The sequence below is a fragment of the Rutidosis leptorrhynchoides genome, chromosome 3, assembly GCF_046630445.1.
Source record: "Rutidosis leptorrhynchoides isolate AG116_Rl617_1_P2 chromosome 3, CSIRO_AGI_Rlap_v1, whole genome shotgun sequence".
Taxonomy (NCBI): domain Eukaryota; kingdom Viridiplantae; phylum Streptophyta; class Magnoliopsida; order Asterales; family Asteraceae; genus Rutidosis; species Rutidosis leptorrhynchoides.
Genome location: NC_092335.1, coordinates 188,528,794 through 188,556,748, shown reverse-complemented (window position 1 = coordinate 188,556,748; position 27,955 = coordinate 188,528,794). Strand labels below are relative to the sequence as shown.

General features: G+C 36.4%; 2 protein-coding genes across 3 annotated transcripts; both read right to left on the bottom strand.

The window, feature by feature from the left end:
- Positions 1-6,883: 6,883 nt before the first annotated feature.
- On the bottom strand, positions 6,884-10,688 carry LOC139897110 (U-box domain-containing protein 44-like). Of its 2 annotated transcripts, XM_071879765.1 has the most exons (4): positions 9,604-10,688; positions 8,978-9,278; positions 7,634-8,443; positions 6,884-7,537 (listed from the first exon to the last, which is right to left on the bottom strand). In XM_071879765.1, exons 1-4 carry the CDS (start codon positions 10,336-10,338, stop codon positions 6,987-6,989), a joined length of 2,397 nt encoding a protein of 798 aa, XP_071735866.1. In that variant the 5' UTR covers positions 10,339-10,688; the 3' UTR covers positions 6,884-6,986. The 2 variants fall into 2 exon arrangements, with proteins under 2 accessions (XP_071735866.1, XP_071735865.1); XM_071879764.1 differs by having other exon boundaries at positions 6,884-8,443; positions 9,604-10,686.
- A 2,734-nt stretch (positions 10,689-13,422) lies between these two features.
- LOC139900698 (putative hydrolase C777.06c) lies at positions 13,423-25,387 on the bottom strand. Its single transcript, XM_071883457.1, has 10 exons — positions 25,206-25,387; positions 16,581-16,716; positions 16,009-16,136; positions 15,626-15,773; positions 15,415-15,520; positions 14,928-14,986; positions 14,175-14,210; positions 13,970-14,079; positions 13,726-13,785; positions 13,423-13,605 (listed from the first exon to the last, which is right to left on the bottom strand). Exons 1-9 carry the CDS (start codon positions 25,385-25,387, stop codon positions 13,728-13,730), a joined length of 963 nt encoding a protein of 320 aa, XP_071739558.1. The 3' UTR covers positions 13,423-13,605; positions 13,726-13,727.
- Between the last annotated feature and the right edge of the window lie 2,568 nt (positions 25,388-27,955).

The following is a 27,955-nucleotide window of genomic DNA, read 5'->3' as shown; positions in this document are numbered from 1 at the left end:
TTGCGAGAGTAGAGTTTGTGTAATTTGTGGTACACTTTTCGTCCGAAGTGTTTAAGGATAGGTTAAAATCCTTCGTATGCTCGAGGTCAGAGCAAGATGTGGTGATGGGTCGTGTGAATCCAATTGTTAGTAAAGCCTACCCCTGGTAGCATTGTACGGTTGTACAAGATGTGGTTATGGAACAGAGTTCTAAGTGGGGAGTGGTACTCTCGCACGAAGGTGTTCTAGTGTATTGATATTGGGCAATGCTCGTATGGATTCGGAGCTAGCGTTGAGACCTATGTTGGTCGATTGTAGTAAAAGTACGATTTGGAATAGATTGTACTTATGGTTTTGGATTTAAATTATTACCGAGGAGATAATGTGGCGAATCTCATTTAGAGATAATGGACGTGTTTGATGAGCAAGTGAGATCCCTCAGTTAAGGGGTGTGCGTGTCAGATTCTCTTTTAGAGAATTATTGTTTTGTGCCTATGTGCGATATGGGCGGTTCTTGCTCGATTGTGTTGGCGTTGTGTACGCATATGTATGATGTGCGTACGTGTATGATGGATTTACTTGGGTGGGTTTGTCGCGGTGTTAAGACACCACCTGGTGGTTAGTGTTACGCTGTGTTAAGTACACTAATGGATATTTGTTTGGGGTGAATGGTTAGTGTAATCCGTTAGGATTCACTATGGTGTAGCAGTGCGCGATGTTACACTACTCATTGTGATCGAGGCCAAAAGGGCGTGTGTTGATGGTTAGTGTATTCCGTTCGGATTCACTATGGTGTAGCAGTGCGCGATGTTACACTACTCGTCGTATGAGGCCAAAAGAGCGTGGGTGATTGGTGGGTTATGGCCGTGATTCGGTCCGCTAACTTCATCATGGGAGTAGTGTTATATCGGTATGGTATAATGTTATCGGGAAATGCGAGTACCGATGGGGAATGAGAGTACCATTCCTGTGTTGAGATTTGGAAGGTGGATCACGTGTGGATGCGGATTCACGATGACGCGTGTAGTTCGGTCATCTTATTGTGGAAAGGAGTCGCGTGTAGTTCGGATTCACAATGACACGTGTGGATGCGGTCATTATATTGAGGAATTGAGTCTCGTGTAGTTCGGATTCACAATGACACGTGTGGATGCGGTCATTCTATTGGGATAGTGACTCTCGTGTAGTTCGGATTCACTAGGGCGCGTGTAGTTCGGCCAATCCCGATTGTTGTTGCGATGGAGGTGGTGAGTCGCGTGTGGTTGCGGATTCACTAAGGCGCGTGTAGTTTCGGCCAGCCTTCATGTTGATTGGATTTGTGAACTATTGGTTGTTTTATACACCAATGGTGGGGTCGCGAGGACCATGTTGCGTGATTAGTGATGTGATAGCCGTGTTTCGCTCACATGTTGTTACGGGTGTGATAATAGTCGATTTTGTACACCTTGGGATTAGCGTTGCCATAGTTGTTTTGGGCGCTATCGGTTTTAGCCGTTTGCTTATGATGTTACGATAGTTGCGTATTGGTCGTATTGCGCACTACGAGGGATGTTTAGTGATAAGTGTTATCCGTAAGGATTCGTTTTGTTCGGTCTTCATCGTTCGGGTTGTTGACCTTAGGTTGAGGCTTGGTTGCTTTTAGCACTGTACTTGGCAAGGGTACGCTAAGGGATTGATATCTTGGTAAGAGATTGGTTGAGTTTTTCCCGATGTGAGGGATTGAGCAAGATTTTGGTGCTCGGATTTGTGAATTTGATAAATCGCGGATGACGATTTAGTTGTTTAGGGTGATTCATTGAGAAGAATTTCCTAGGAAATTCGGATTGGAACACATGTTGAGGACCGTTGAGTGTGGTCCGTTCAGTTAAGTGGCGCAGATCGCGAGGACGCGATCATGTTTAAGTGGGGGAGAGTTGTAAGACCCTGTTTCCTTTTCAGTTATATGGGACGCCGTCCAATTTGGGGGACGCCGTCCAGTAAAGAAGAGTGGGACGCCGTCCAGGATTTGGGACGCCGTCCAAATGGTCTGACGGGCCAGCTGTGTAGTTTTTAGATTTTAAAAGGGGTATGTTGGTCTTTTCACTTGGTGGCCGGTTTTAAGCCACAAATGGGCAATGTTGAGCTCATTCAACCTTATCTTCACCAACATAAACACTCTCAACCATATCTAGAGAGAGAGTAAGAGTTTAGAGAGAGAGAGGTTGATTTGGAGAGGAAGGAGTCGGATTCTCGCCAAAGCTCGGGTTCTAAAGTTGTTCATCTCGCTCCTAGCTACGTTGTGGTAGTATTGGTAAGTTCAAACTCCGAATTTCAATTGTGTGATTTGAGATTCAATGTTAGGGTTTGAGCTTGATTAGTTGTAAAACCCTTTTAGATGATGAAGTGGGTTTGTGGTGATTAGTTATTATTGTCACTTGACGGGTTTTGGGTTGGTTGACGTTTTGGCCACGTTTAGGCTTTGTTAATGGGTATAATCACTAGTGTTAGTGATTATGGAAGTGTTGGAACCCATTTTGGGCATTTGGTTGATTAATTTTGAAATGGGTCAAAATTAGGGTTTTGAGTCATTTTGGGCAAGACGAGTGTTTAATACTTGTGTTCGGGTTTAATTGGCGTATTAGAACCATTTTCACTTGTGTTAGTGATTATTGGTTAGTTTGGGCACGTTTTGTGTTTGGAAGTGCATTTGGGTCGAAATTGCACTAAGTGTGATTTGGGTTGGTTTGTAAGTCCACCCTAATTGTGTTGTTTGTATTGTGATAATGGAATAGGTACATTCCATCGGCAAGTTGCGGATTAATTCGGTAGCATTCATCAAGGCGACAAGGTGAGTGTTAATATCCTATGTGCATATGTATGTGTAGGATGGGTGCGGGTCGGGTGAAGTGGTTCTCGGTTATAGAGCTCACTTCACATATAGGTGGATTTGATGGAATGGTGTAATAGGTCCAATTGGCACGGTTGTGCGTTTTGGTTGACCACCTTTGGCGAGCTGCACACTTTGTGTGTACGATATCACATATGCTTGTGATGTGGATTATACAACCCCAATGGCGAAGGGTTGGTAATGAGTTGTGATTTGAGAAAGTGAGTCTCGTGTAGTACGGATTCACGATGAATCGTGTAGTTCGGTCATCTTATTGAGGTAGTGATCTCGTATGGTTGCGGATTTACTAAGGCTCGTGTAGTTCGGCCAACCTCGATGTTTTTGTGGTATTGAAGATAGTAATCTCGTGTGGATGCGGATTTACTAAGGCTCGTGTAGTTCGGCCAATCTTCATGTTGGTAATTGGTAGTCGGTTCCGATATTGGGTTAAGGGGTTAACCTTGGACGTTTGTATATTATTTTATATATTGTCGTATCGTTGCGTTGTAGTTAACCCTCTGGGTGTAGCTTATTGGCGTTGTTCACATCGTCGTTGGTGAACTTATATTTGTTGTTATTATTAGCTTGATGCTTAGTGATCGTACGGTATGCTTAGCTTAGCTTGCCTTTATGCTTGGATGCACCGGTATGCGTTATTTGATTACTTATGTGGCGCGTCCATTTTATGCATATATATGTATGTAGTATATTCTCACTCACTAAGCATTAGCTTACCCTATCGTTGTTTACATTTTTATAGATTTGCATGGATGCGGTGGCTCGGGTAAGCGTGGGGACTAGTGGACTTGCGTAGTTGCTTAGAAGACGTGCTTTTGGATTTAATTAGGATTGGGTAGCGTATCCCCAATCACCATGCTCGGTCTTCGTTTTTGTGTTAAACTTATATGGTCGAAAACTCGTAATTTTGTACGAAAGTCGTAAAACGGCCGATGTGGGCCCGGTGTCGTAAAACTCGGTTTTATTGTGGAAAACTCTTAGTTTTAATTATTATAACATATTGTGAAAGTGTTTTCGCGTGAAAGTGTCGGGAAGCGGGTTTTCCGCCCGCGTAACTTTGACAAACTGATCAGGAACTTTTAGTACATTTGGACGCCGTCCAAAAGACTTGGACGCCGTCCTGGTCTTCACAACTGGACGCCGTCCATATGAACTTTGTTACAAATTTTTTTTAAGACGTGTTTTTGGTTGGATAACGGGTTGGGTCGTTACAGAAACGAAAGGAAAATAAAGAAACAAATGAAAAGTAAAGGAAAACAAAAGGAAATGAATGATAATTAAAAATGCATACCAATAAGAATGGTTAGAATTTTGAAGTGTTGGTTTGTTTTTTGCTTGGGTTAAATCTATATTAGGTGAAACATATTCGCGACATTGTTGTAGTTGATTTGGGAGATAAAAATGTTCGAGATATGAAGTGTGGGTATTCGAAATCTCGGATCATGGTAATCTTAACCGTTTGCTCTCCCGCTCTTTTGATCAATGGTTACTAGAATTAACTAACCGCTTCGTGGTTTCTGTCGACCTAATAATTTCGAGTCTTTAAATAATGAGCCTGCAATCACGGTATATTCATCTCAAATGCACTTGGTGAATGGTAACATACAATAGTCAGTTGGTGTCGAGCATGTTGGGGAAGCTAGTGTTCCCGATGAAGATTGATACTGTGTTAATTTTCCGAGTAATAAAATGGGATGCAACTCAAGGTTGCAACATTTTGTTTCTGCTCCAGTTTCTGTTAATGGACTAAGAGTTATTTCGGGTATTGATTTGGCAAGGCTACTGGATCGATTCACTTTAAGGTTTGGGATTCTTGATGAATTCGTTGTTTCAGACCATGGTTTGGGTTTTTCGGTTGAGCGCAATTCAACCCATAGTGGGCCCAATTCGTCCCAGGTTGACGACCCTAAATCTATCAGGGTCGCGGTTTCTAGTTGTAAGGAAGCCGACGTTGACGAGTGCAGAATGACATCGTTGGTATTGACATAATTAAGGGAGAAGCCGGTAATTTTGAAATTATTAAAAAGAAAATAGGTGTTAATGGTGGTAACGATGTGATTAGCTTCTAGCCAAATAAGTCAACCTCAAAGAATAGGCCCAATCCGGGCACTAATGGGCATCGGCAGACCCAGATTGTTGCAGATGCAGCTGGTCGTTCTAATACGTTGAAAGGCGGATTTTTGGGCCTGAACAGGGCCCAGACAATGATGTTGATGTTGTTTCTATTGGTGAGCCAAATGATGATAACATAACGTTTGTGGTAAGATTGGCTCGATTGAAAAAGGAGAAGATGAAAAATAAATAGGAATTGTTGGCAAAGCATAAGGTGAAATCGAACGATGATAGGCGTTTACCGGGTTTGATTGGTCGTAGTGGAAGAGTATTGCGATTGCGAGGCCCCTTCGTGCGAAGGTTTTTGTAAATCGTGGTACGTCTTAAATGGAGATGTTTTAAGAGTTTTGCTTAGTGAAGCTAATCCGAGTCAAGAAAGAAGGCGAACGAGGCTTCCACCTCGGGTACTTATAAGCTTAAAGATCACATTGATGACTTGGATTACGGGGACGCAATTCAAAACTTGTTTATGGGTTCCCAAGATGGAAGAGACGGGGGTTCATTGGGAAACGGGAAAGGAAATATGTCTGTGGAGGCTTTCGCGACATTCGATGAAATGATGACAAGTTTGGCCGAGGGGAGCGTACCGGGTGATGGATCCGCCAATGTGTTATCCTGCATGATAGAGAATCGGTCTGGGAATAACACTTTGAAAGAGACGGTTAACGGTAAGTTGAAAATGTCGGGACCTAAAGGTTGATTGGTTGGGTGTCTTGTGTAGTTCGTTTGGTTTGGTTCTTGTTATTATCCCATAGTATTCGGTTTAGTTTGGTTAGATTGTTTTAAGGTTTTTCAGGTTGTTAGGGGAGGCTCGATTATAGATAGTTTTCGTTTAGATGGTTGCTTTCTAGGTACGAGCTTCCAATTTCCCCATATTTTATGTATTCCCCGTTGAGGGCGTTTTCCTTTAAAAACAACATCGTTTCTATACGAGTTTTAGTTATTTTGCCACACACAAAAAAAAAGAAAAAAATGTTTATTGCCGGTGGGTCGTCGAGAGATGTAACTTCCCGATGTATTGACGCAATCACCATAGTAAGGATAGGAAGCATGATCTTGACACTCAATAGAGTTCAAGAGAATTTTTAATTAAAAGGGTATAGTGGGGATAATGGATAGAATACACTAGAACATTAACATTCCGTATATCTAAATGCCAAATCTCCCTCTAAACATAAATTCAAACAATTGTACTTTACAACTAAGGATGAACCTATGGGCCGAGTATAGGTAAACCCGGACATGAACACGATTAAGAAAATCCGTCCCAAACCTAGACCTATAGCCGACAGGTCCCCATTTACAAACAAGCGGGTAAACCAGTATTTTCACGGGTATCCAGGTCCCATTTATATATTATCCGTAATCATGCTTATAGTATAATGAGTTTGCTGTCAGTCATTTCTCTACCTCATAGTCTTTATTACATCTATACATGTATAGTCTCTGTTGGTTAATACTTTTAGATAGCTTGCTGGAAGTTTATAAGCTTAGTTTGTGTATCTCTGTATATGCTGAAATAATTTGTTAATGAAATATAGTTTGGTTTTTAAAATTATTTTTATCAATTTTACATACTTTATTTACATATATTATTAGAATATATATCTATATAATATATTATTGAAATTTAAACGGGTTGGGTATATGAATTCAGGTCTCTCTTTTTTTTGAGTATATGGATTCGGGTGTTTTCGGGTATATGGGTCGGGTAATCAGTTTTGTATCTAAAACCATCCCCATACCCGAACCCACATAAAAATCTAAAATCATCCCCATACCGACCTGTATACCCGGCCCAAACCCAGTCTAAAAATATAAGGTTTCGGGTTTGTCCATTGAATATGGGTATTTTTGCCATCTCTATAATTACAACTCTAAACTCAATATAATTATCATTTTCATGTATTTGTATAGTACACTCTGGTAGTTCAAGCAATCAAGAAATAAATGATAGTGGAATGGCAAAAAGTTACAAAAAAATAACATCATATATTGTGATTTATAAGGATCAAAAGTAACTAGACTGAACCTGCAACAATTCAAGTTGTCCTAATAACTTTGCCACTATTGGTTTCAACTCTGGATCACCATTTTGTGCAAGATCAATCAAAACTACCTGTGCAGATTCTCCATACTTAACTTTATAATCTTCAACTCTAAAAACCCTTTCCAATATCCAAACCGCTTTTTCTTGAGTCTTTTTACTCCCTTTTCCCATTACTTTAATAACACCTTCAATTCCAGAAAATTTCTCAACACAACCGCACCCGTTTTCCCATATTTCGTCTTGCAAAAGAGTCGATAAAGCCTCAAAAACACCTTCATCCGCTTCTCGTTCATCACCTTCCAAAATCTGTATCAATGGTTTAACAGCCCCTGCTTTGATTAAACATAAAGTACTCTTCACGAAACAGTAACCGTTATGAACTTCACAAAACGCTTCTGTCGAAGGAGGAACACATAGCCAGTTTGACTTTCTTGACTTTCTCAGATTCAAACAGTTCTTTGACAACTGTGCTAATGAGACTGCAGCTCGGGATTTAGCAATTATCGACCCGTCTGTCAGCATTTTTACAAGTACAGGTATTACCCGATTTTCAGCTGAGTAAAGCTGTAGTTTCAAATTTGATGAAATAGTAAATCTAGTTAATATACCCGCAATATTCTCGATCAATTGGAACGATAAACGCGTTGTTGTATTTGATTGTTTACAGGTCATTATTGAAACAAGAACAGGTAATAAGTTCGCCTTTTTGAGTATATCCGTTGCTTTCTTATCGTTAACAGGAAGATTACACAGTATTCCAGAAGCAATAGCTTTTTCGTTATCAGATGTTGAAGATGAAAGGACGTTTACGATTGTAAGAAGATGAGTTTCGCCCAGTTGTTCTGTAAGTTCATCTGATAATTCACTAGATAATGTGTAGATTAATCTGAACGCACCGATTCTAATATTAGGGTCTGTTTGGGTAAGAAACGGTAACAGAAGTTGAATCGACCCGTTTTCCTTCATTTTTCTTCTGATTCTCGAAGCCCGAGTATGTGACAAAATGCTATTTAATGCTTCCAATAGATGAAGTTGAATTACGGGACTTGAAAGGTTAAGTAATGAGAACATTTGGAGCGCGATTTCATGGTTAACGAGCATATCGTCGGATTTAGCGATTCGTGCGAGAATGATGGATGCGGGTTCTCGAAGAGTCATAAGAACCGATGTGACGGAAAATAAGAGTTGAAGTAGTGAGGGTACGATTCCCGATTTAATTAATCGTTGAATGTTTTCTTTTAAGGTTGTTAAGTTTCGTAGTGCGCTTAGAGATGAAAGTTTAGCTTCTAGTTTTCCTTCTTTAAACATTTTGACCAACGGTGGAATTGCGCCGTCTTCTCCGATTGAAGCTCTGGTTTGGTCTCGGAGCTCCATTCGTGAAATCGCGGTTGCCATTAGAATTTTACTCATATCTGATCCTGTAATTTAAAAAGGGTAACTTACAAATGCTAGCCAATAACATAGTTTAAACTCATATATCTACCTCGAATACACACATTTCATCAATTATGTGAAGATATATGAGTAGAGCTAGCAAGTTCGAGTCTTTTACTTATAAATGGGTCAATAGGCTTATTTTCAATGTCACATAGGTTGAGTAGCCAAAAGGGGAATGGGTCAAACCAGTTGAAAGTCGTCCAAAGTGTATTTGTAATGCCAATTTCCTAATTGCTTTATTCAAAGATTTAGATGCTCCATGTAATAGTATATGGTATCATAATCTTATCTAATACACACTAGTAGTTATATATTCAGAAGATATAGAAAAAGACCAAAACTGTATATTGGGTCAACCCAAAGCAGCCTAACCTAACCAGTTTTGACCCAAACCCTTTTTGATTAAATTCCTAACCACCCGCACCTTGGGACTAGGATGTATTTGGCATGTTGGAAGGTATAGATCATAGAGAAAGAAAAGAAAAAATGTTAGGCGAAAAGTTTTAATTACTTACCTTCGGTTAAATACTTAACTAGTGGCTTGAAATAACCCGCTTCAGCCATATGAAGCGCATTCTGAGTATTGCTCGACAAAGCAGACAACAACTTCCCTGCATCATGGGAAGCTATTTGATCTTCACCGTTAAAAATAGCAACCAACATAACGATACATCCTTGAATTCTTCCGATTCTTCTCCTCACAGCAGAAATGTCTGAGAGAGTTGACAACAAGCCTACTGCTTCCCTCTGTTCGTCTTCATCCCTAGTCAACGATTTGACCAGTGCAGACAGATACTCAACCTCTGCCATCGTACTCTGCGTATTATTTAACACACATAAGCAACCAGATCCGGTAAAGGTGGCAATTTCGAACCATGTACTAATATAACACTGATTCAGATCATCTTTATATCTGACATGTAAAATGAAATATGGCTATAAAAAAAAAATATTCGTCAGTTGAGAGACGCCACTGAACATAATCTCCTATTATCACTTCTGTAATCGTTCGAAAACTAAGTGATTAAAAAGCTTTTACAGATTAGGACAAATTTTAAAGTTAGACTTCATAGTTAAAAGGCACGCGTGAGTAAATAATGATGATACTCTAGATCAGAAGTTCTCCTGGAGTAAATAATACCTTAATTCCATCATTTAGTGCAGCCAGGCTTCTCAAATTTCTGATTATATTCAACCGATTAATTGGATTTGTAGAACTCAACCGAGTGAACATAATTGGTATAACATTCTCGGCTTCTACCCATTCGCTAGTAGCCATATTATTCATTATTAATGTCTTCAATACAGACAATGCAACTTTAAGCTGTTCATCATCTCCACACTTAAGCTGCATAGCGACATCTTCAACATTACAACATGAAACATCTTTTTCCTTTTCCAATTCAACTATCTCATCTTCATTATCCGACTCCTTATTTTCCGTTTCAATCTCATCAATAAAATCCGATTTACTATCAGAACTCGCAGCACTAAACTGCGCACAGCTCATCATTTCTCTCCTTAAAGCTTCAAGTTTTTCTTTACCGTCCATTGACACATCATGACTAGCAAACAACACTAAACCTATTGACCTGCCTAGATTTTCGGTAATCTCCTCAATTCGCTTATTTGGTGACGATGCATATCGAGGACTCGCAACCAAAACCTTAGCCCGTTGCAAATCGTTTTCAAGAGACTCTACAGCTGTTCGAATAGGAGAAGTCTCCATGATCTTATTTTTCTTGAATTCATCAAGAACTTCACTTAATTTACACGTAGAATCAGATAACTCCGTAAACGTTAAATTATCCTTTGTTCCACTACTACTAGCCTCATCAATATCGGAAACATCAACAACAAGGCTTTTACCCTCCATTTCTTAAAGAAAAATACTAACTTTAATATTAATTCACCAAGTAAACTGTGTTTCAGTTACAAGATGGGGTATATATAAGGCTATTACACGGTAAAAAAATTGAATTTCAAGCAATCATAGTAGATGACTTTAAACAGGGTGTGATCAAAATCAAGAAAAATGTTTGGATTTCTGTGTGACAATTCGTCGAACAGGTGGTGGGCAAGGGTGATTTTATGGTGTTTATTTGTATTTCCAAACGTGGAAAACAAAGATTGACTGAATGAAACAAGGTTGAAGGGTGAAAGACAATGAGTGGGAGTTGACTTGGTCTTTTTGTGGGTTCATTTTCCAAATAACTTGTAGCGTTGAAGAAGAAGAAATGGAAAAAGGTATAAACAAAGAATGAGAAGAAACTTCCGGGTGACGTGACGTTAATGACTGAGAGACAAATGATAAACAACAAATCGGACGGCGGCTGAGGTTGAACTCAAGATGGAATCTTTGGCCGGAGTAATAATTTTATAATTTACTGTAACTTATATTAATACTAAATTTAATTTAAAAAATAGCTGATCTAAATATTTAAATGGAGGTTAGGTGTCAGCTTTGCAATCATTGGTTGGTTAATTTAGCCAAATGACCACTTTTTAAGATTTTGAACGAATAAAAAAAACAAACAAAATTCACTGGTCAAAGTTCATTAAATTCAAGTCATGTTCTCGCCCTTTGAAAAACTGAGATTTAAGGTATAAATGTATAATATGCGTTGTTAATTAGTTTAAAATACATAGCTAATTATGTGAATTTATATATATTTATTATATATATTGAAATGAAATATGCAAAGAAAAACAAAAGTCACTAATAAGTAATAACTTGTGATTAGGCTAAAATTGACTTGAGATCAATGAGAGGTAATTTGAGTGTGGCTTATGGGTGATTAATATATACAATGCAAACTTGTTCGAGATTAAATTTGTAAGGGTAGTTTAAGTAATTCATCAATGTAAGTATACTTGAATATGATTATATGTGGTGTTGATGATTGTGTAAAGTTTCAAACTAGCACTATTAAGGGTATTTATAGATAACCGACTGTAATTCTACAATTGAATGTTAACCGTGTTAATTAGTAACTGTGCTTTGATTAAATTCTAGAAGTTGGAAGTTATTATTTACTTTTTGGCAAAGTAACACAAACTAAATTAGTATAAAAGATCTAAAGAAAAATAGAATATGCTACAAGATTCAATATTTTATACCAACAATTGATCATGATCCTAACCTTAATTGCGCTAAAGTTAGAAGTACATCCATAAACAATTGAGAATTGAGAATGACACATAGAACAATCGAATGTTCATCTATGAACTCCACGAATCAAAATCTTCGTCAAAAGGTAATTTGCTTAAACCGGTGATAATGAAGAAATATAATTGTTCGAAACGCATTTATATGCACCAATTAACCCAAAACCCTTTACATATATACATTTTATCTCAGAATGTTTTGACATTACCATATAATCATAAAATCATCATATATAAAATACGACGGTTTACACAAGCGGTTATAAATTACAGAATTTGTAGAGTTTGAGGAATCCACTTACACTAAAGTGTATCAACGTCAAAACATAATTGTCTTCGCTAATAAATACATGTGATAGTGAGGTGCGATAATCACGAAATATTTATAGACCAAGTCAATATACTAGTATTACACACAATTCTCAAGCGTGCAAAGTGAAATAAATGTGAAATGACTAATCATTAATCATAGGCTTAAAAATCATTGTATTATAACATTTCGGAATAGCTTACAAAAATTAAGTTTGTGGTGTTATGCATGTCATTAACGCGTATGTAAGGTATGAAATAGTGACTAAATAGAATTAAAATGGGCTCTTGATCAGAGCGTCAATGTGCACAATTCACTCGGTTATGGGTCTCGTCGGCCGTCGCTCGGGGTTCGTCACTCGAGGATTTTACTCGCTAATGGGGATCCAATGTGATTGTCGCTAAGGAGGTTTCTTCTACGGAGAAAAAAAAAGTGTGAGTAAATAGGATATAGATATAGACATAAACGAGAGAAGTGTATGTATTATATGGTAAAGTGAAAGTCTACTTCTTTAAAAAGTTTGCTTCGAACCCTATATTCCACGCAAAAATAAACATGGATATTATCCCTTTATTGTGAGCATTTAATTAAGAAATAAACTTAGTTAATATTAAAACATGTAAATGGAGTTGAGCTCGATTATTAATAGAACCTTCATAAATCAAACTTTGTTCAAAGAAAAAATTAAATTTTTATCAGTTTTAATAAGCTAGATATTCAACTTTCTTCTTTTTTGCCGACTCATAAAAAGGAAGAGTTCTTCGGTAAAAGTTATTTAAATACTACTTTATTTATAATTTATACTCCTATAATTAACAGTATATTCTTTTCTCTTCTTCGATTTTTCTTCTATCTTCATGTCTTTTTCTAATCATATGTTCAGTTAAAGTTAACTAACAATAATTAATGACTAATTAGTTTGATAAAGTTTTCTCTGTTTAGGCTATCGGGAAGGGTAAACACTTTCAGATGTAGACGAAACATAACCGTTTCCAACCCTTTATATGACAATGTTATTCAGATACACAGTTATCTCTCTGTGTCACCCCAAAATATGTTGAAGTTTGGAACTGAAACTTCTTGTGAGAATATCAAAATTCCGTAGGTTTCGTAGAGATTCTTCTGTTACATGTAAACATGTGTTTACTTAAAAATGCTACAAAGTAGGAGTTCCAAATCCAAAATAACCAATCACTAGTAGAAAATGACATTTAAAAGCTTTCACGACATACATAAACATACAACAGCTCACAAATGTGTCTTTGTTGGATTATGTATGTGTTTTTATCTTCATCATTCGGCAAAAATACAACCATATGTACTAGGATCAAACGTCGAACCTAGTGAAAAAAGGTACGGTGACCAATTTGATGTCATGGCTTGATATGGACTAGATCAGCATAATATATTGTAAACAATTTAAAAGAACAGTTGTTAGAATCTCATAACTTTGAAAAATTCCAATATTTGTAAAACGACAGAATGTACAGCTTCTGCTGATATAGAGTACAGTTCTTGGAAATTTTCTACCATTTTTGTATGCATACTGAATAGTGTTATAAATTCCTATTTCTTTAAATGTTTGATAGCAGTAAACAGTGTATGTATAGGAAGCGGCAACGTGCGTATACATGACGGCTTTGTACTGGTTGAGAGGAGTTCAACCTGCATAAGGAGATGAAAGCACATGAACAGCAAGAATTATAATTTTTATATCAATAACAAAGTAATAGTAATAGTAATAATCTCGTAACTATAAGTATATGATTAAGAAAGTGTAGTTACCATTAAAGTTGTATAGGTAACCTTAAACCGTCGTGTGCAAGCTGCACTTGAATACCTTCTCTGTAATAAGCAAGACATGAGAAATAAACATGAGCTGATTGTTTAGGAATTTGTAAAGGTGACAATTTCAACCCAAATAAATAATAGACCGGTTGATTACTAAAAAAGGGAATCACATCAAAAGTCATCCAAGTGCAAAAAATAATTAGGTTTGAATAATCACAACTAACTGAATCGTAGGTACCTTTTAGACCAATCCTGAAGAAACTCATTATCTTTGTAATGATCAAATTCATGGGTCATTCCAACTAAATACGCTCTCTTCGGCTGCAGCCGTTTAATGGCTTCAAGTGTCTGTCAATAAATACATATCTACATTAAGATACAAGGACAAAAACTTGAGAAAATAAAGTGATCTTAGACATGGGAATTGGGATCACATTACATACCTGGGGGAAGCAAAAGTGGGTATTATGGGAATTGTTCTGCAAAAAAAAAAATCATATAAACAAGCCCAGAATAAGGAATTGCATGGTTGATAAAAATCAACTTGAAACGGTATTACAGCCCTCTTTTAAAGTTCAATAAACAACAAAGCAAACTATAGTGTATGTTGCGGAGTGATTATCTCCATAAAAACGACGAAAAATATTTTTGATCCAATATGGCTTGCTTTACAATTGGAACGAAAAGTCGAAAACCACCATTAAATAAACTACTGGGCAACTGTCAACACAAAATAAAGATAGATACACATAGTGAAAGAAAAATACTACAATATTTTTGAAGTTAAAATTCTTTTAGAAGATATGACCCAATATCAGAATCTTATATTTCACATAAATGGTTCAGTTTAGTGAAAGCTTTCTCGTGTATAATATGTTATCCATATTATACAAAGCCAGAAAAAATGTTTAATCAATCTTGTGAATGTAAACCCTAACTTTGAGCATCTACAGAAATTATGGCGTGTTTATAATGCCGTAGTAGATGTTTGCACACATCTATTGACCAGCAGGTGAAAGCATCTTATAAATATTTAAAAATGATATACATTATAAAACTACGGAGAGTATAGCCTACTAATTCTCCCATGTACAATAGGTGTGCCAGAATGAACCATAGCTTCAATATCAGATAGGGAAAAAAAAAAAAAAAAAAAAAAAAAAAAAAAAAAAAACAATGCAGCGTATCGAATATACCTTATAAAGTGTATCCAATATAAGAAGATCCAGTTGTTGATCTCCTTTTTTTGAAAGATCTGCAAAATCCAAAAACATGAGAATAAATTACAACATTTATAAAGTTCATTTTCTCTTTCCATACTTATAATCAAGTTTTTTAACACATTTTATTCCCAATACTATCTGCACTTATACGAGTCAATAATCAAACAATAGCACGTTCTAGAGATCCTACACGTGTCATCAGTGGCGGAACTTGAACCCGGACACAGGTGGGGCGAATGTAAAAATTTAATAAAAGTTTCAATGTCAGGAGGGTAAACACTAAAAAAAACCTTATTTGTTAGTAAAAAATAAAAAATTTAGTGTAAATTTTTTGTTTTTTTAAAATCCGGAGGGGGCGGGCACCCCCTCCGGATATAACTAAGTTCCGCCCCTGCGTGTCATGGAAAAAAGTGATATAAAGAAGTATGAATCTATGAAGAGTAACGGTAAAAAAACTCACATTGTTCTGTTTCTTCAATAAAGCGAGAAATATCAGATATATAAGCTACTTTGTTCTTTTTCCCGAATGAAAAACCTAAACAGATATAATCCTCCCCATGCATCACCTATATGGATGTAAATAAGAGTCAGAAACCTAGTTTACTGAATACACATGTGTAGTTAGTATTTGTTCTTTTAAACAGAAAATGAGAAAAGTTTAGAAGATTAACTGGTAAGGGTACAATTTCTAGTCCGGATGCAACAAACGGACACTTGCAATCATTCTCAATTATTTTCCAATCAAGTTGTGTAACACGTCTGACTTCTTGACCAGCCTTTAGCTTCCTCTGAACCAAGTAGGGAAATTTCAACTTTAAGCTGTTCAGTATACATAAGTCAACATACATCAGTAAATCATAAAAATCCCACTAAACCAACATTATACAGTGAGCTTCTCATGATAATATGGTCATACTGAGCAATATGGCAAACAGGGAAATGCATAACTAAACTAAAATGTCTTTCATGAATCATGTAATATGAAGAAAAGAAGCTACATTGCTTCATATCTTTTGTATTGTGAGGAGATAGAAATGATCAAGAATTAGAGTACCTGTCCATAGCATGTTGATTGAGGAAAATAGGTGTAGGTTTAATGTCATTTATTGGACTGAATGGTTGCACTGAACGGATGTCATCGAGACCAAGAACAGCATCTGCATGTTCATGTGTCAAAATAATCTGCATTCAGAATGAGCATTAGCTATTTGTCTGAATGTCAAAAGCAAGCGATTACTCAAAAGTAGTGTTCTGGTGTGTAACGCCAGTTGGGCTGCTAATCCATCAGAAAAACTAAGAAGTTTGAGAGACATTTTAGACAAATAAAGTTTATTTTCAGAAATTCCTGAATTATTAGCATCAAAGCAATGACTTGTACAATTATAAGAATTTGTGTTTATATTATCAGTAAGCAATACAATCCTCCTCCGATTAACTTTCAAGTTTAGTGTTCATATTTTTGTTTTGTTTATTTTATTTATATTTTTATTTTCTTGTAACACAATATTTCATAAGTAGTAGCAAAAGGATGTTGAATGAAAATATTGAAATTTGACACCATCCATTTATCGAATTGGAGAATTCAAAAAGCGAACAAAAAGGTCTCTCAAAGAAAGAGAAACTCACAGAATCAACTTGAGGAATTTTATGAAAAGTGAACCAGCGTAGTACTTGCTCCCTAAATGTCTTTCCAACGTCAATAAGTATGTACTTATGCTCCCCGGCACTATGACTATAGTCAATCAGAAGAGAAGTATTGCACCTACAGAGCACATAACAACAAAAATATATTACAATAATGAATAACAAACAGTCAAATCTAAGTGGTCATCACTAGATTCAATAAAACCAATAGCATACAATTAAAGAACACCAAAGATAATCTATATATTTGGATTTAGACGAGATACAGACGGATTAGCATCCTCTCATGTTGGGATTCAACATGGTGGTCATGTTTCCTCACAAAAGTAGAAGTAAATAAAATTATAATATCATTTTAAGTTTAATTCGTGGGACCCATTCATTGTGATTGTGAGAGAACATGACTCTCACATTGAGTTCCAACATGAAAGGATCCTAATCTGATATACAACTCAGCGAGGCGCTCTGACTGATTCGGATAAGAGACCTAAGTTAAACTTCTTTTCTGTCAAATATGGGACATTTAACCTAAAATAATGCAAAAGGTTTGTCAAAAATTTACCACCAACTTGTTTCAGCCTGCAACAGGGTAGTTAGAGTCGATACTTATATAAAAGGCAAAACCTAATAGAGAGTACTAACTAAAAGTGTTTTCTAACTACCATACATGTGACTTGGTGATATCAAGGGTGCTATACACTTGGTATGTTGGACCAATCTTGACATAAAGTAATAGTTAGAGGTTTATTTTGTGAAATTATATCTCAAATGGATTTGAGGAGGTGGAACATGTGAACGGATAACAAGTGGGCTAGCCGTCATTGTTTTCAATTTTGCTTCTTCCTTGACTTTTCTACTTTATTCTAGACTTGACTATCCTAGATGATTCTAGACTTGGTTATCCTAGATTATTCTAGACTAGACTTGATTAACTTAATGGATAAGGTTAATCAACTATAAATAGGGATGTAATAAGGAGATTGTAATAAGAGTTTTTCTATAATTGAAGAAGGATTTCCAATAAGTTCTTGTTCTTAAATTTTACTATTCTGTCTTCATAATCTGGTACGAAATTTCTTCAATTGGTATCAGAGCTGAGTTACAAAAGGGATCGTGTTGTTGATCAAAAGGACTAGATCAATCACTAGATTCTAAGACAGAAAAATACGAGCGTCGATCGAAGACCAGATTCATGGGGGATATTATCAATACCTCGGATGCAATCAAGGATACCAGCCATCTTACGTTCCAGTGCCCTATCCTAACTGCGACCAATTATCCCATCTGGTCGCTTAGGATCAAAGCGATTTTTAAGGCACATGGAATCTGGGAATCAATTGAACCTGGAACTGATGTCGATCAGAAAAAGGATAATGCTGCAATCGCTTATCTGTATCAGTCTTTACCTGAAGACTTGATTCTTCAAGTTGCAAGTTGCACCCATGCGAAGGAAATCTGGGATGCAATCAAGACCCGTCACCTTGGAGTTGAACGAGTAATGGAGGCTAGGCTTCAAACTCTTAAAGCTGAATTTGAAGCAGCAAGGATGAAAGATAACGAAAAAATTGATGATTTTGCAGCAAAACTTTCTGGAATTGCCTCAAAATCAGCTGCACTTGGAACCGTCATTGAGGAAACCACGTTGGTGAGAAAAATATTAGCTGCCATACCAGAAAAATTCTTAAGTATGGCAGCCACTATCGAACAACTGGTTGATCTCAAAACGGTGAAATTCCAGGAAGTTGTGGATAGGCTAAAAGCTTACGAAGAACGAACCAGTCTAAAGACTACAAATAACAGCCATGACCAACTTCTGTTGTCCTATGAAGGATGGGACTCAAGAAAGAAAAGGGAAAACAACTTTGGTCGAGGTCGAGGGAATGGCCAAGACACCCGGGGTAGGGGCCGAGGTCGTGGACAGTTTGGTGGTCGAGGAAGGGGTTCAGTCCGCGGACAAAACTTTTTTGCTGGTAGACAAATAACTGAAAACTTAACTAAAGATCGATCAAAGCTGCAGTGTTTTCGATGTGATGCATTTGGACACTTCTCATCCGATTGTCCAACACGAAAGAAAGGAGAACAAGCAAATTTGACTCAAGCTAGATCAACCGAACTACCAGTGGCTAATGATGACAGACCTGCACTATTGATGTCCGTAGCCAATCAAAGAAGCGAGAAGGAAGTAATTCATCTAAGTGAAAAGAAGGTTTTTCCAGCAAAGTATGAGTCACATGATGGTGGAGAAAACATGTGGTACTTAGATACTGGAGCAACAAACCACATGACAGGAAACAAATGACTGTTTTCAAAACTTGATACGGATATTGGTGGTACAGTGAGATTTGGGGATAACTCGTGTGTGGATATAGAAGGAAGAGGATCTATTCTTTTAACATGTAAGAATGGTGAACAACGTTTGTTGACCGACATACTTTATATCCCATACTTAAAGACTAACATATTTAGTCTTGGGCAAGCTGAAGAAGGGGGTTGTGTAATCTTGATCAAACATGGTTTCTTATATATGTTTGAGGTAGATGGATCGCTGCTAATGAAGGTTCAAAGGTTCCCTAATCGGTTGTATAAAATTAATCTCGAGGTTGGGACACCAATCTATTTACATGCCAAGATTGATGATCCATCATGGTTGTGGCATGCCCGTCTCGGTCATGTGAACTTTGATACAATAAAGCGGCTAGGGACCAACAATCTAGTGGATGGAGTGCCGGTTATTGATCACCCTACACAGATGTGTGAAGCATGTTTAGCAGGGAAATATTCACGACAAATTTTTCCTGTCCAGACGACTTTTAGAGCCCAAAATCCACTGGAACAGGTTTATGCAGACCTGTGCGGACCCATATCCCCTGCCACCCAAGCGGGAAACAAGTACGTTATGCTGATTGTTGATGATCACAGCAGGTTTATGTGGTCTTTCATGTTAAAAACCAAAGGAGAGGCATTTGAGCAATTCAAGAAATTCAAGGCGATTGCTGAAAATCAATATGGAAGGAAAATAAAGGTCCTTAGAACTGATCGGGGAGGAGAATTTACATCCAACGAGTTCAATCAGTATTGTGATTATGCTGGAATCACAAGACAGTTGACTGCACCTTACACGCCACAGCAGAATGGTATCGTTGAAAGGCGAAATCGAACAGTGATGAGCACAACAAGGAGTATTCTTAAAGCAATGGATATGCCACAAAGTTTCTGGGCTGAAGGAGTACGTCACTCGGTTTATATTCTAAACAGGTTGCCCACGAAGATTCTGAAAAATCAAACACTATATGAGGCTTTAAAAGGAAGAAGACCAAATCTTGATCATTTACGGGTGTTTGGATGTGTTGGATATGTGAAAGTACCTTCAGATCAAGTAAAAAAACTTGATGACAGAAGTATTCCTATGGTTTATTTAGGAACTGAACCAGGAACTAAGGCACATCGTATGTATGATCCCGAGAAGATGAAAATAGTAATCAGTCGAGATGTGGAATTTGATGAAGCACGCAAATGGGATTGGTATTCCGGAGTAGAATACAATCAAGAACCTAATCACAAAGGAGAATTCGTGATACATATAAACCCCGGTGAAGTTTTCTCGGCTGATCAAAATTCCGAAAATGGGCCTACTGAACCAGGCAGCCCAAGTAGCTCATATAGCCCACAAAGCAGCAACTCCTCAAGTCAAGGAAGATCGACCAATGAGGAAAGCATTACCCATTCTGATGTTAGCAGTCCTGAAACAACAGTAAAACAACGAGGACCTATGATGTCTCGTCTCCCGACAGATACAGTCAATGAGTCAGATCCATCTATGGCAGAAGAGGAGACATATGATGATACACCACCTCGAGGTTGGAAAAATCAAAGTGATGTATATGATCTTCTTCTTACTGAAGGAGAACCAACAAATTTCAGGGAAGCTACTGAAATGTCCCGTTCTTATTGATTAAAAACGTTCCATATTAATTGATTTCGTTGCGAGGTTTTGACCTCTATATGAGACGTTTTTCAAAGACTGCATTCATTTTAAAACAAACCATAACCTTTATTTCATCAATAAAGGTTTAAAAAGCTTTACGTAGATTATCAAATAATGATAATCTAAAATATCCTGTTTACACACGACCATTACATAATGGTTTACAATACAAATATGTTACAACAAAATAAGTTTCTTGAATGCAGTTTTTACACAATATCATACAAGCATGGACTCCAAATCTTGTCCTTATTTAAGTATGCGACAGCGGAAGCTCTTAATAATCACCTGAGAATAAACATGCTTAAAACGTCAACAAAAATGTTGGTGAGTTATAGGTTTAACCTATATATATCAAATCATAATAATAGACCACAAGATTTCATATTTCAATACACATCCCATACATAGAGATAAAAATCATTCATATGGTGAACACCTGGTAACCGACATTAACAAGATGCATATATAAGAATATCCCCATCATTCCGGGACACCCTTCGGATATGATATAAATTTCGAAGTACTAAAGCATCCGGTACTTTGGATGGGGTTTGTTAGGCCCAATAGATCTATCTTTAGGATTCGCGTCAATTAGGGTGTCTGTTCCCTAATTCTTAGATTACCAGACTTAATAAAAAGGGGCATATTCGATTTCGATAATTCAACCATAGAATGTAGTTTCACGTACTTGTGTCTATTTTGTAAATCATTTATAAAACCTGCATGTATTCTCATCCCAAAAATATTAGATTTTAAAAGTGGGACTATAACTCACTTTCACAGATTTTTTACTTCGTCGGGAAGTAAGACTTGGCCACTGGTTGATTCACGAACCTTAAGTTCCTTGGATAAACCTACTGGAAAAGAGAAAAATGGATCTAGCTTCAACGGATCCTTGGATGGCTCGAAGTTCTTATATTAGAATGATAACCTACTGTAAGAAACAAAGATTTCTTGAGGTTGGATGATCACCTTACAAGATTGGAAGTGAGCTAGCAAACTTGAAAGTATTCTTGATTTTATGAAACTAGAACTTTTGGAATTTATGAAGAACACTTAGAACTTGAAGATAGAACTTGAGAGAGATCAATTAGATGAAGAAAATTGAAGAATGAAAGTGTTTGTAGGTGTTTTTGGTCGTTGGTGTATGGATTAGATATAAAGGATATGTAATTTTGTTTTCATGTAAATAAGTCATGAATGATTACTCATATTTTTGTAATTTTATGAGATATTTCATGCTAGTTGCCAAATGATGGTTCCCACATGTGTTAGGTGACTCACATGGGCTGCTAAGAGCTGATCATTGGAGTGTATATACCAATAGTACATACATCTAAAAGCTGTGTATTGTACGAGTACGAATACGGATGCATACGAGTAGAATTGTTGATGAAACTGAACGAGGATGTAATTGTAAGCATTTTTGTTACGTAGAAGTATTTTGATAAGTGTCTTGAAGTCTTTCAAAAGTGTATAAATACATATTAAAACACAACATGTATATACATTTTAACTGAGTCGTTAAGTCATCGTTAGTCGTTACATGTAAGTGTTGTTTTGAAACCTTTAGGTTAACGATCTTGTTAAATGTTGTTAACCCAATGTTTATAATATCAAATGAGATTTTAAATTATTATATTATAATGATATTATCATGTATGAATATCTCTTAATATGATATATATACATTAAATGTCTTTACAACGATAATCGTTACATATATGTCTCGTTTAAAAATCATTAAGTTAGTAGTCTTGTTTTTACATATGTAGTTCATTGTTAATATACTTAATGATATGTTTACTTATCATAGTATCATGTTATCTATATATATATATCCATATATATGTCATCATATAGTTTTTACAAGTTTTAACGTTCGTGAATCACCGGTCAACTTGGGTGGTCAATTGTCTATATGAAACATATTTCAATTAATCAAGTCTTAACAAGTTTGATTGCTTAACATGTTGGAAACATTTAATCATGTAAATATCAATCTCAATTAATATATATAAACATGGAAAAGTTCGGGTCACTATAGCTACAAGATATAAAGAATGGCAGCAAGCTATGGAAGGTGAAATAGCTTCCATTGAAAGGAATAATACTTGGGAGTTAATGGATCTACCCCAAGGACACCGACCTATTGGACTAAAATGGGTATACAAAATTAAAAGGGATGCAAAAGGAAATGTCACACGACATAAAGCACGGCTAGTTGCCAAAGGCTACATCCAGACACATGGTGTAGACTTTGACGAGGTATTCACACCCGTAGCTAGACTTGAGACTGTTAGACTTATTCTAGCTTTGGCAGCCCAAAGAGGGTGGGATGTTCATCACCTAGATGTTAAAACAGCATTTCTACACGGTGACCTCAAGGAAGAAGTCTTCGTATCTCAACCGGAAGGTTTTGTGACAAAGGGGAAGGAACAAAAGGTGTACAGACTGTCAAAGGCTCTCTATGGCCTGAAGCAAGCCCCACGTGCTTGGAATACAAAATTAGATGGAGTTCTAAAGGAATATGGATTTCGAAGGTGTAAGCTTGAACAAACTGTATACACAAAAAGAACACAAGAAGGATCACTTTTGGTAGGAATTTATGTTGATGATTTGATTGTAACGGGTAATAACCTGGAGAAAATCAAACAATTCAAAAGGCAAATGGAAGATAAATTCGAGATGAGTGATCTGGGCTTACTTTCTTATTATCTCGGACTCGAAGTAATACAAGGCATAGATGGAATAAAAATTCATCAATCAAGATATGCTAAAAGAATCCTAGAGGAAGCAGGAATGTGGGAGTGCAATTCCACCAAATATCCAATGGGACCAGGTCTGAAGTTGATGAAAGATGATGGCAGCAAATGTGTTGATGCAACTGAATACCGGAAAACAATTGGATGCCTTCGGTATTTAACTCATACACGGCCGGATCTTGCATACTCGGTGGGATATGCAAGTAGGTATATGCAAACTCCTAAAATTACTCATCTTCAAGCTGTTAAGCAAATTCTCAGGTACTTGAAAGGTACAGTAGACCTGGGTATTCACTATCGAAGGAATGGTAGCAATAACCTACTTGGATTTAGTGACAGCAGCTTCTCGGTGGACCCAGATGATGGAAAGGGTACTACTGGATTAGTGTTCTACTTTGATGATGGACCTATTGCTTGGAATTCACAAAAACAACAAACAGTGGCCTTATCATCCTGCGAAGCAGAATTTATAGCTGCTACTGCAGCAGCTTGTCAAGCAATATGGTTAAGGGGACTCTTAGCTGAAATAACTGGAAGAAAAGAAGAACAAGTCGTGATCAAAGTTGATAATAAGTCAGCAATATCATTGATGAAAAATCCGGTATTTCATGGAAGAAGTAAGCATATCGACACACGGTATCATTTCATACGAGAATGTGTTGAAATGGAGAAGATTAAAGTTGAACACATCAGTGGGGATCAGCAACGGGCTGATATTCTTACAAAAGCATTGCTGAAGTTAAAGTTTGCTGAAATGAGAGAGATTCTTGGGGTTCAAAGGATTGAAGACTCAAAGAAATAAATGATTACTCAAGGTCAAGATTGGGGGGTGATTGTTGGACCAATCTTGACATAAAGTAGTTAGAGGTTTATTTTGTGAAATTATATCTCAAATGGATTTGAGGAGGTGGAACATGTGAACGGATAACAAGTGGGCTAGCCGTCATTGTTTTCAATTTTGCTTCTTCCTTGACTTTTCTACTTTATTCTAGACTTGACTATCCTAGATGATTCTAGACTTGGTTATCCTAGATTATTCTAGACTAGACTTGATTAACTTAATGGATAAGGTTAATCAACTATAAATAGGGATGTAATAAGGAGATTGTAATAAGAGTTTTTCTATAATTGGAGAAGGATTTCCAATAAGTTCTTGTTCTTAAATTTTACTATTCTGTCTTCATAATCTGGTACCAAATTTCTTCATGGTATGTGAGATAAGGATGACTTGATTTTGACAACTTGCCTAGGTTTTACAGTAAGGAGTAATAATTTATTTAACAAAACTACAAGGGAAAGATGTAGGGGTTGTTTACATTGATTTTATTAAGTTTCATACAGATATAGATATAGATATAGATATAGATGACAGTATGGGTCTGAGATGACTGTACGCGACTCGGATATCCTTTAGCTCCTTATACATGTTAATACATACACACTTTTAAACATAGCTACATTATTAAACTAATTCACTCTCTAACTTAAGAATTTTTTCGCTCTTCAATTGTATTAGCAATTTACTGCACCTCCATCTAAAAAAATAAGCTAAAATTCTTAGTGCAATCATGCTGATCTCTAGATCTAATACTCAAAGCCTAGCTCTAATTACTGATTAAAGCTACTAACAAATACTCCTATATCACTGTAATTATCAAAACATTCTCCAAAACTTAAAAATCCACAACAATTTGTTACTAATATGCTACCTAATAAATCACAATCATTGACTTGATTACATTCAAATCTACAATATCTACATCTTATAAATAGATCAATGATAACGCATTGGCGATCAAATATGAGCTAATAACCCTAAAATTTAAGAATTAATACAGTAGTATGTTAAAATACCTATAATTAGGGTTACGTTCAGGTGGAGTTGATAGTGACTGAAAACAGACTTTGCAGGGAGGATCAGACGGTTGGATCAAGCACATTGCGTTAGGCACAGCACTCGAACAACCAGTACCTAAAAACATCAATGCTGATGTATGTGGATCATCGTGATGGCCGTTCTCGGTTACGTTATTCATGACGTCGATATACGGCGATGAAAGTTGCCGGAAAATTGAAAGCGAAGATTACGGAAGGTTTTTAATGGCGGTATTGTACGGAATGCAATGTTTAGATGAAGTTCGTTTATTTATTTATATTTATATTGCTGTGATATAAAATCTTAATCATAAACTAATACGGAGTACGTATTGTTATTTGTTAAAGGTTAATATTCTTCGAACTTTAGATTTAACTAGATCCGGATCTGCCCGCGCGATGCGGCGAGACCTTTTGGGTTAAATATTTATATCTAACATAGCTTTTTGTATTTATAGAATTAAAAATGCTTTGTGACGAGTATGTTTGGATACACATGATTAGTACTTAGTATACCTAATGACATGCACGTTTTTTAACGCCAGGAAAATCGCGTAATTTGTGTTGTTTATTATATGTGTATGTATATGTATAAAAGATAGCCCGAAATATTTAGCGGTTTTTAAAAAACGTCTGTTTCGCATATAGTTAGTTGCATTGTGTTCGAAAAATTATTTCGAGTTGAACGGTGGTGTCGAAAAAATTTAACGTGTGGCGAGCGAACAGACATGGGCCGTTAAAAATTTAAGTGAAATTTGTTTTAGTTTTATAATAAAATAAAATATTTACATTTTTTACCTCTGAAAATTTGCCAAATATAACATTGTTTAAGGTTCAATTTTGTAAAGTAGTTAGTGTTGTCGTTTGAAATATGTGAGGCGGGTAAAACGACTAAAATTCTCACGTCATCTATTTAGTATTATAGGAGTAATTTAAATTTAAATTAATTAAAATAAATTTAAGAATAAGGATTATTATGTTAACAACTTAAAGGTTGTCGATAAAGTGCATAAGATCATTTCTAGCCGTGATTTCTAGTGACTGCAACGCGAAGTCAGAGAGCGCACTTTTTAATTTAGCGACTATGATATGACAAATGTGACCTTCTCTAATGGAAAATGTTAAAAAAGACCCAATTTTAACTTTTATTTTTCTTTTCTTTTGTTGATTATTGTATTTAATATGTATATTATATATATAAAAAAATCAAACACTTTTATATTTTATATCGACAACAAACACATCTATATAGAGTTATGTTTCAGTATAGAGGGAGAGAAATATTCAGAAGGGAAATAAGTACATATATAACAACCACACAATTATCCAGAAAGACCATATAATAAATTAATGGGGGATGAATTATCACAACCAAAACGAAAAATGAACTTCAAAAATATCAACGTTTTGTGCTCTAATATCCAAACTAACACACCTAGTGATTCCTTGACTACCTTTCTAATGGTATATGCTAGACTGTTCCACATCTGATCCACTTCAGTATGCGTTACATAATTTTGCGTCAAATCTTTCGAAAAACATAAAAGTCTGTATTTTCTTCATTCCGGTTCTTTTTGTCAGCCAGACACCTACCCACATCAACAACATTGTCGTTTATATTGTGGTCTTATAATTATTTTCACCCCATTCCGCGCTCTCCTAGAACTTGAGAACCATTGTTCATATCGGTTGCCCCTTATCGTTCCATTTGGTCTCTTGAACTCAAACAATGTCCACTTTTTGCCCAGGTATCAACAAGCTCATACGACTTGTCAGTCAATGTTCCTACATTACAATTGTTCAGTCTAATCCTAACTGGATTCGCTAATATATTATATCATCTAAATTTTTGTTAAGCCCACACGCCCCTAAGCTAAGGATAACACAACCTGCGATACCCATAGGTGCGTAAAATGTTTATACTAGCCTATAAACTACTACACTGTCACAAATAATACACATAAATTGAAGACAGCTCCCTAGAGAATTATCAAAATCGGAACACAAATATAATACTAAACAGTTAACTTAGGTAATAGCAAAGTTAAGTAACATTACAACCAAATATTATATACATAGTTTTATTTTATTGGACGACGACCACGCCGCCGCCGATGATAACTGGTATTGGTATGATATTAAATAGTAAGAAAAATAGTATTCTATATAAAATACAACTAGCAAGCATTTAAATAATCTAGTAGAGGGCATGTTTACTTTCCACAACTCCTAATTCAGCAAGTAAAATTGTCGTTTCTTTAACACTTGATCTTCTGAGAGACATAGAATCAGACACCCTCCCCATTAGGAGACAAGTGAAAACTTATGCAAATTATAAATAAATAAATAAATATAACAAACTATCAGCAGTATAAATGTAAATAAAAGACAAAGGAGATAGAAAGCAAATTATAGCTGGTTTGAAAACACTGGCAGAAAAATTATAGCAGCGGCAGTCCGTGGAGGGCGCAACGAAGTTTAGTGGGTTAAGGTCAGGTTTGAAAAATGCGTCCAGGGTAGATATTGAAGGTGTGGCCCCACACTTGCCACAAAATTGAAGAAATGGCCTGAAAATTTTCCGGAAAAAGGTACAAATCTTGGCAGCGTCCAGGCAGCACGAGGCGGCAAAGTGATTAGCTTCGAATTAGGAGCTGTGTAATTTGAATGTGTTTGGGTTACCAATAGGGTCTCAAACGTAAGAAAAAATAAAGATACTAGAGAACACTGTA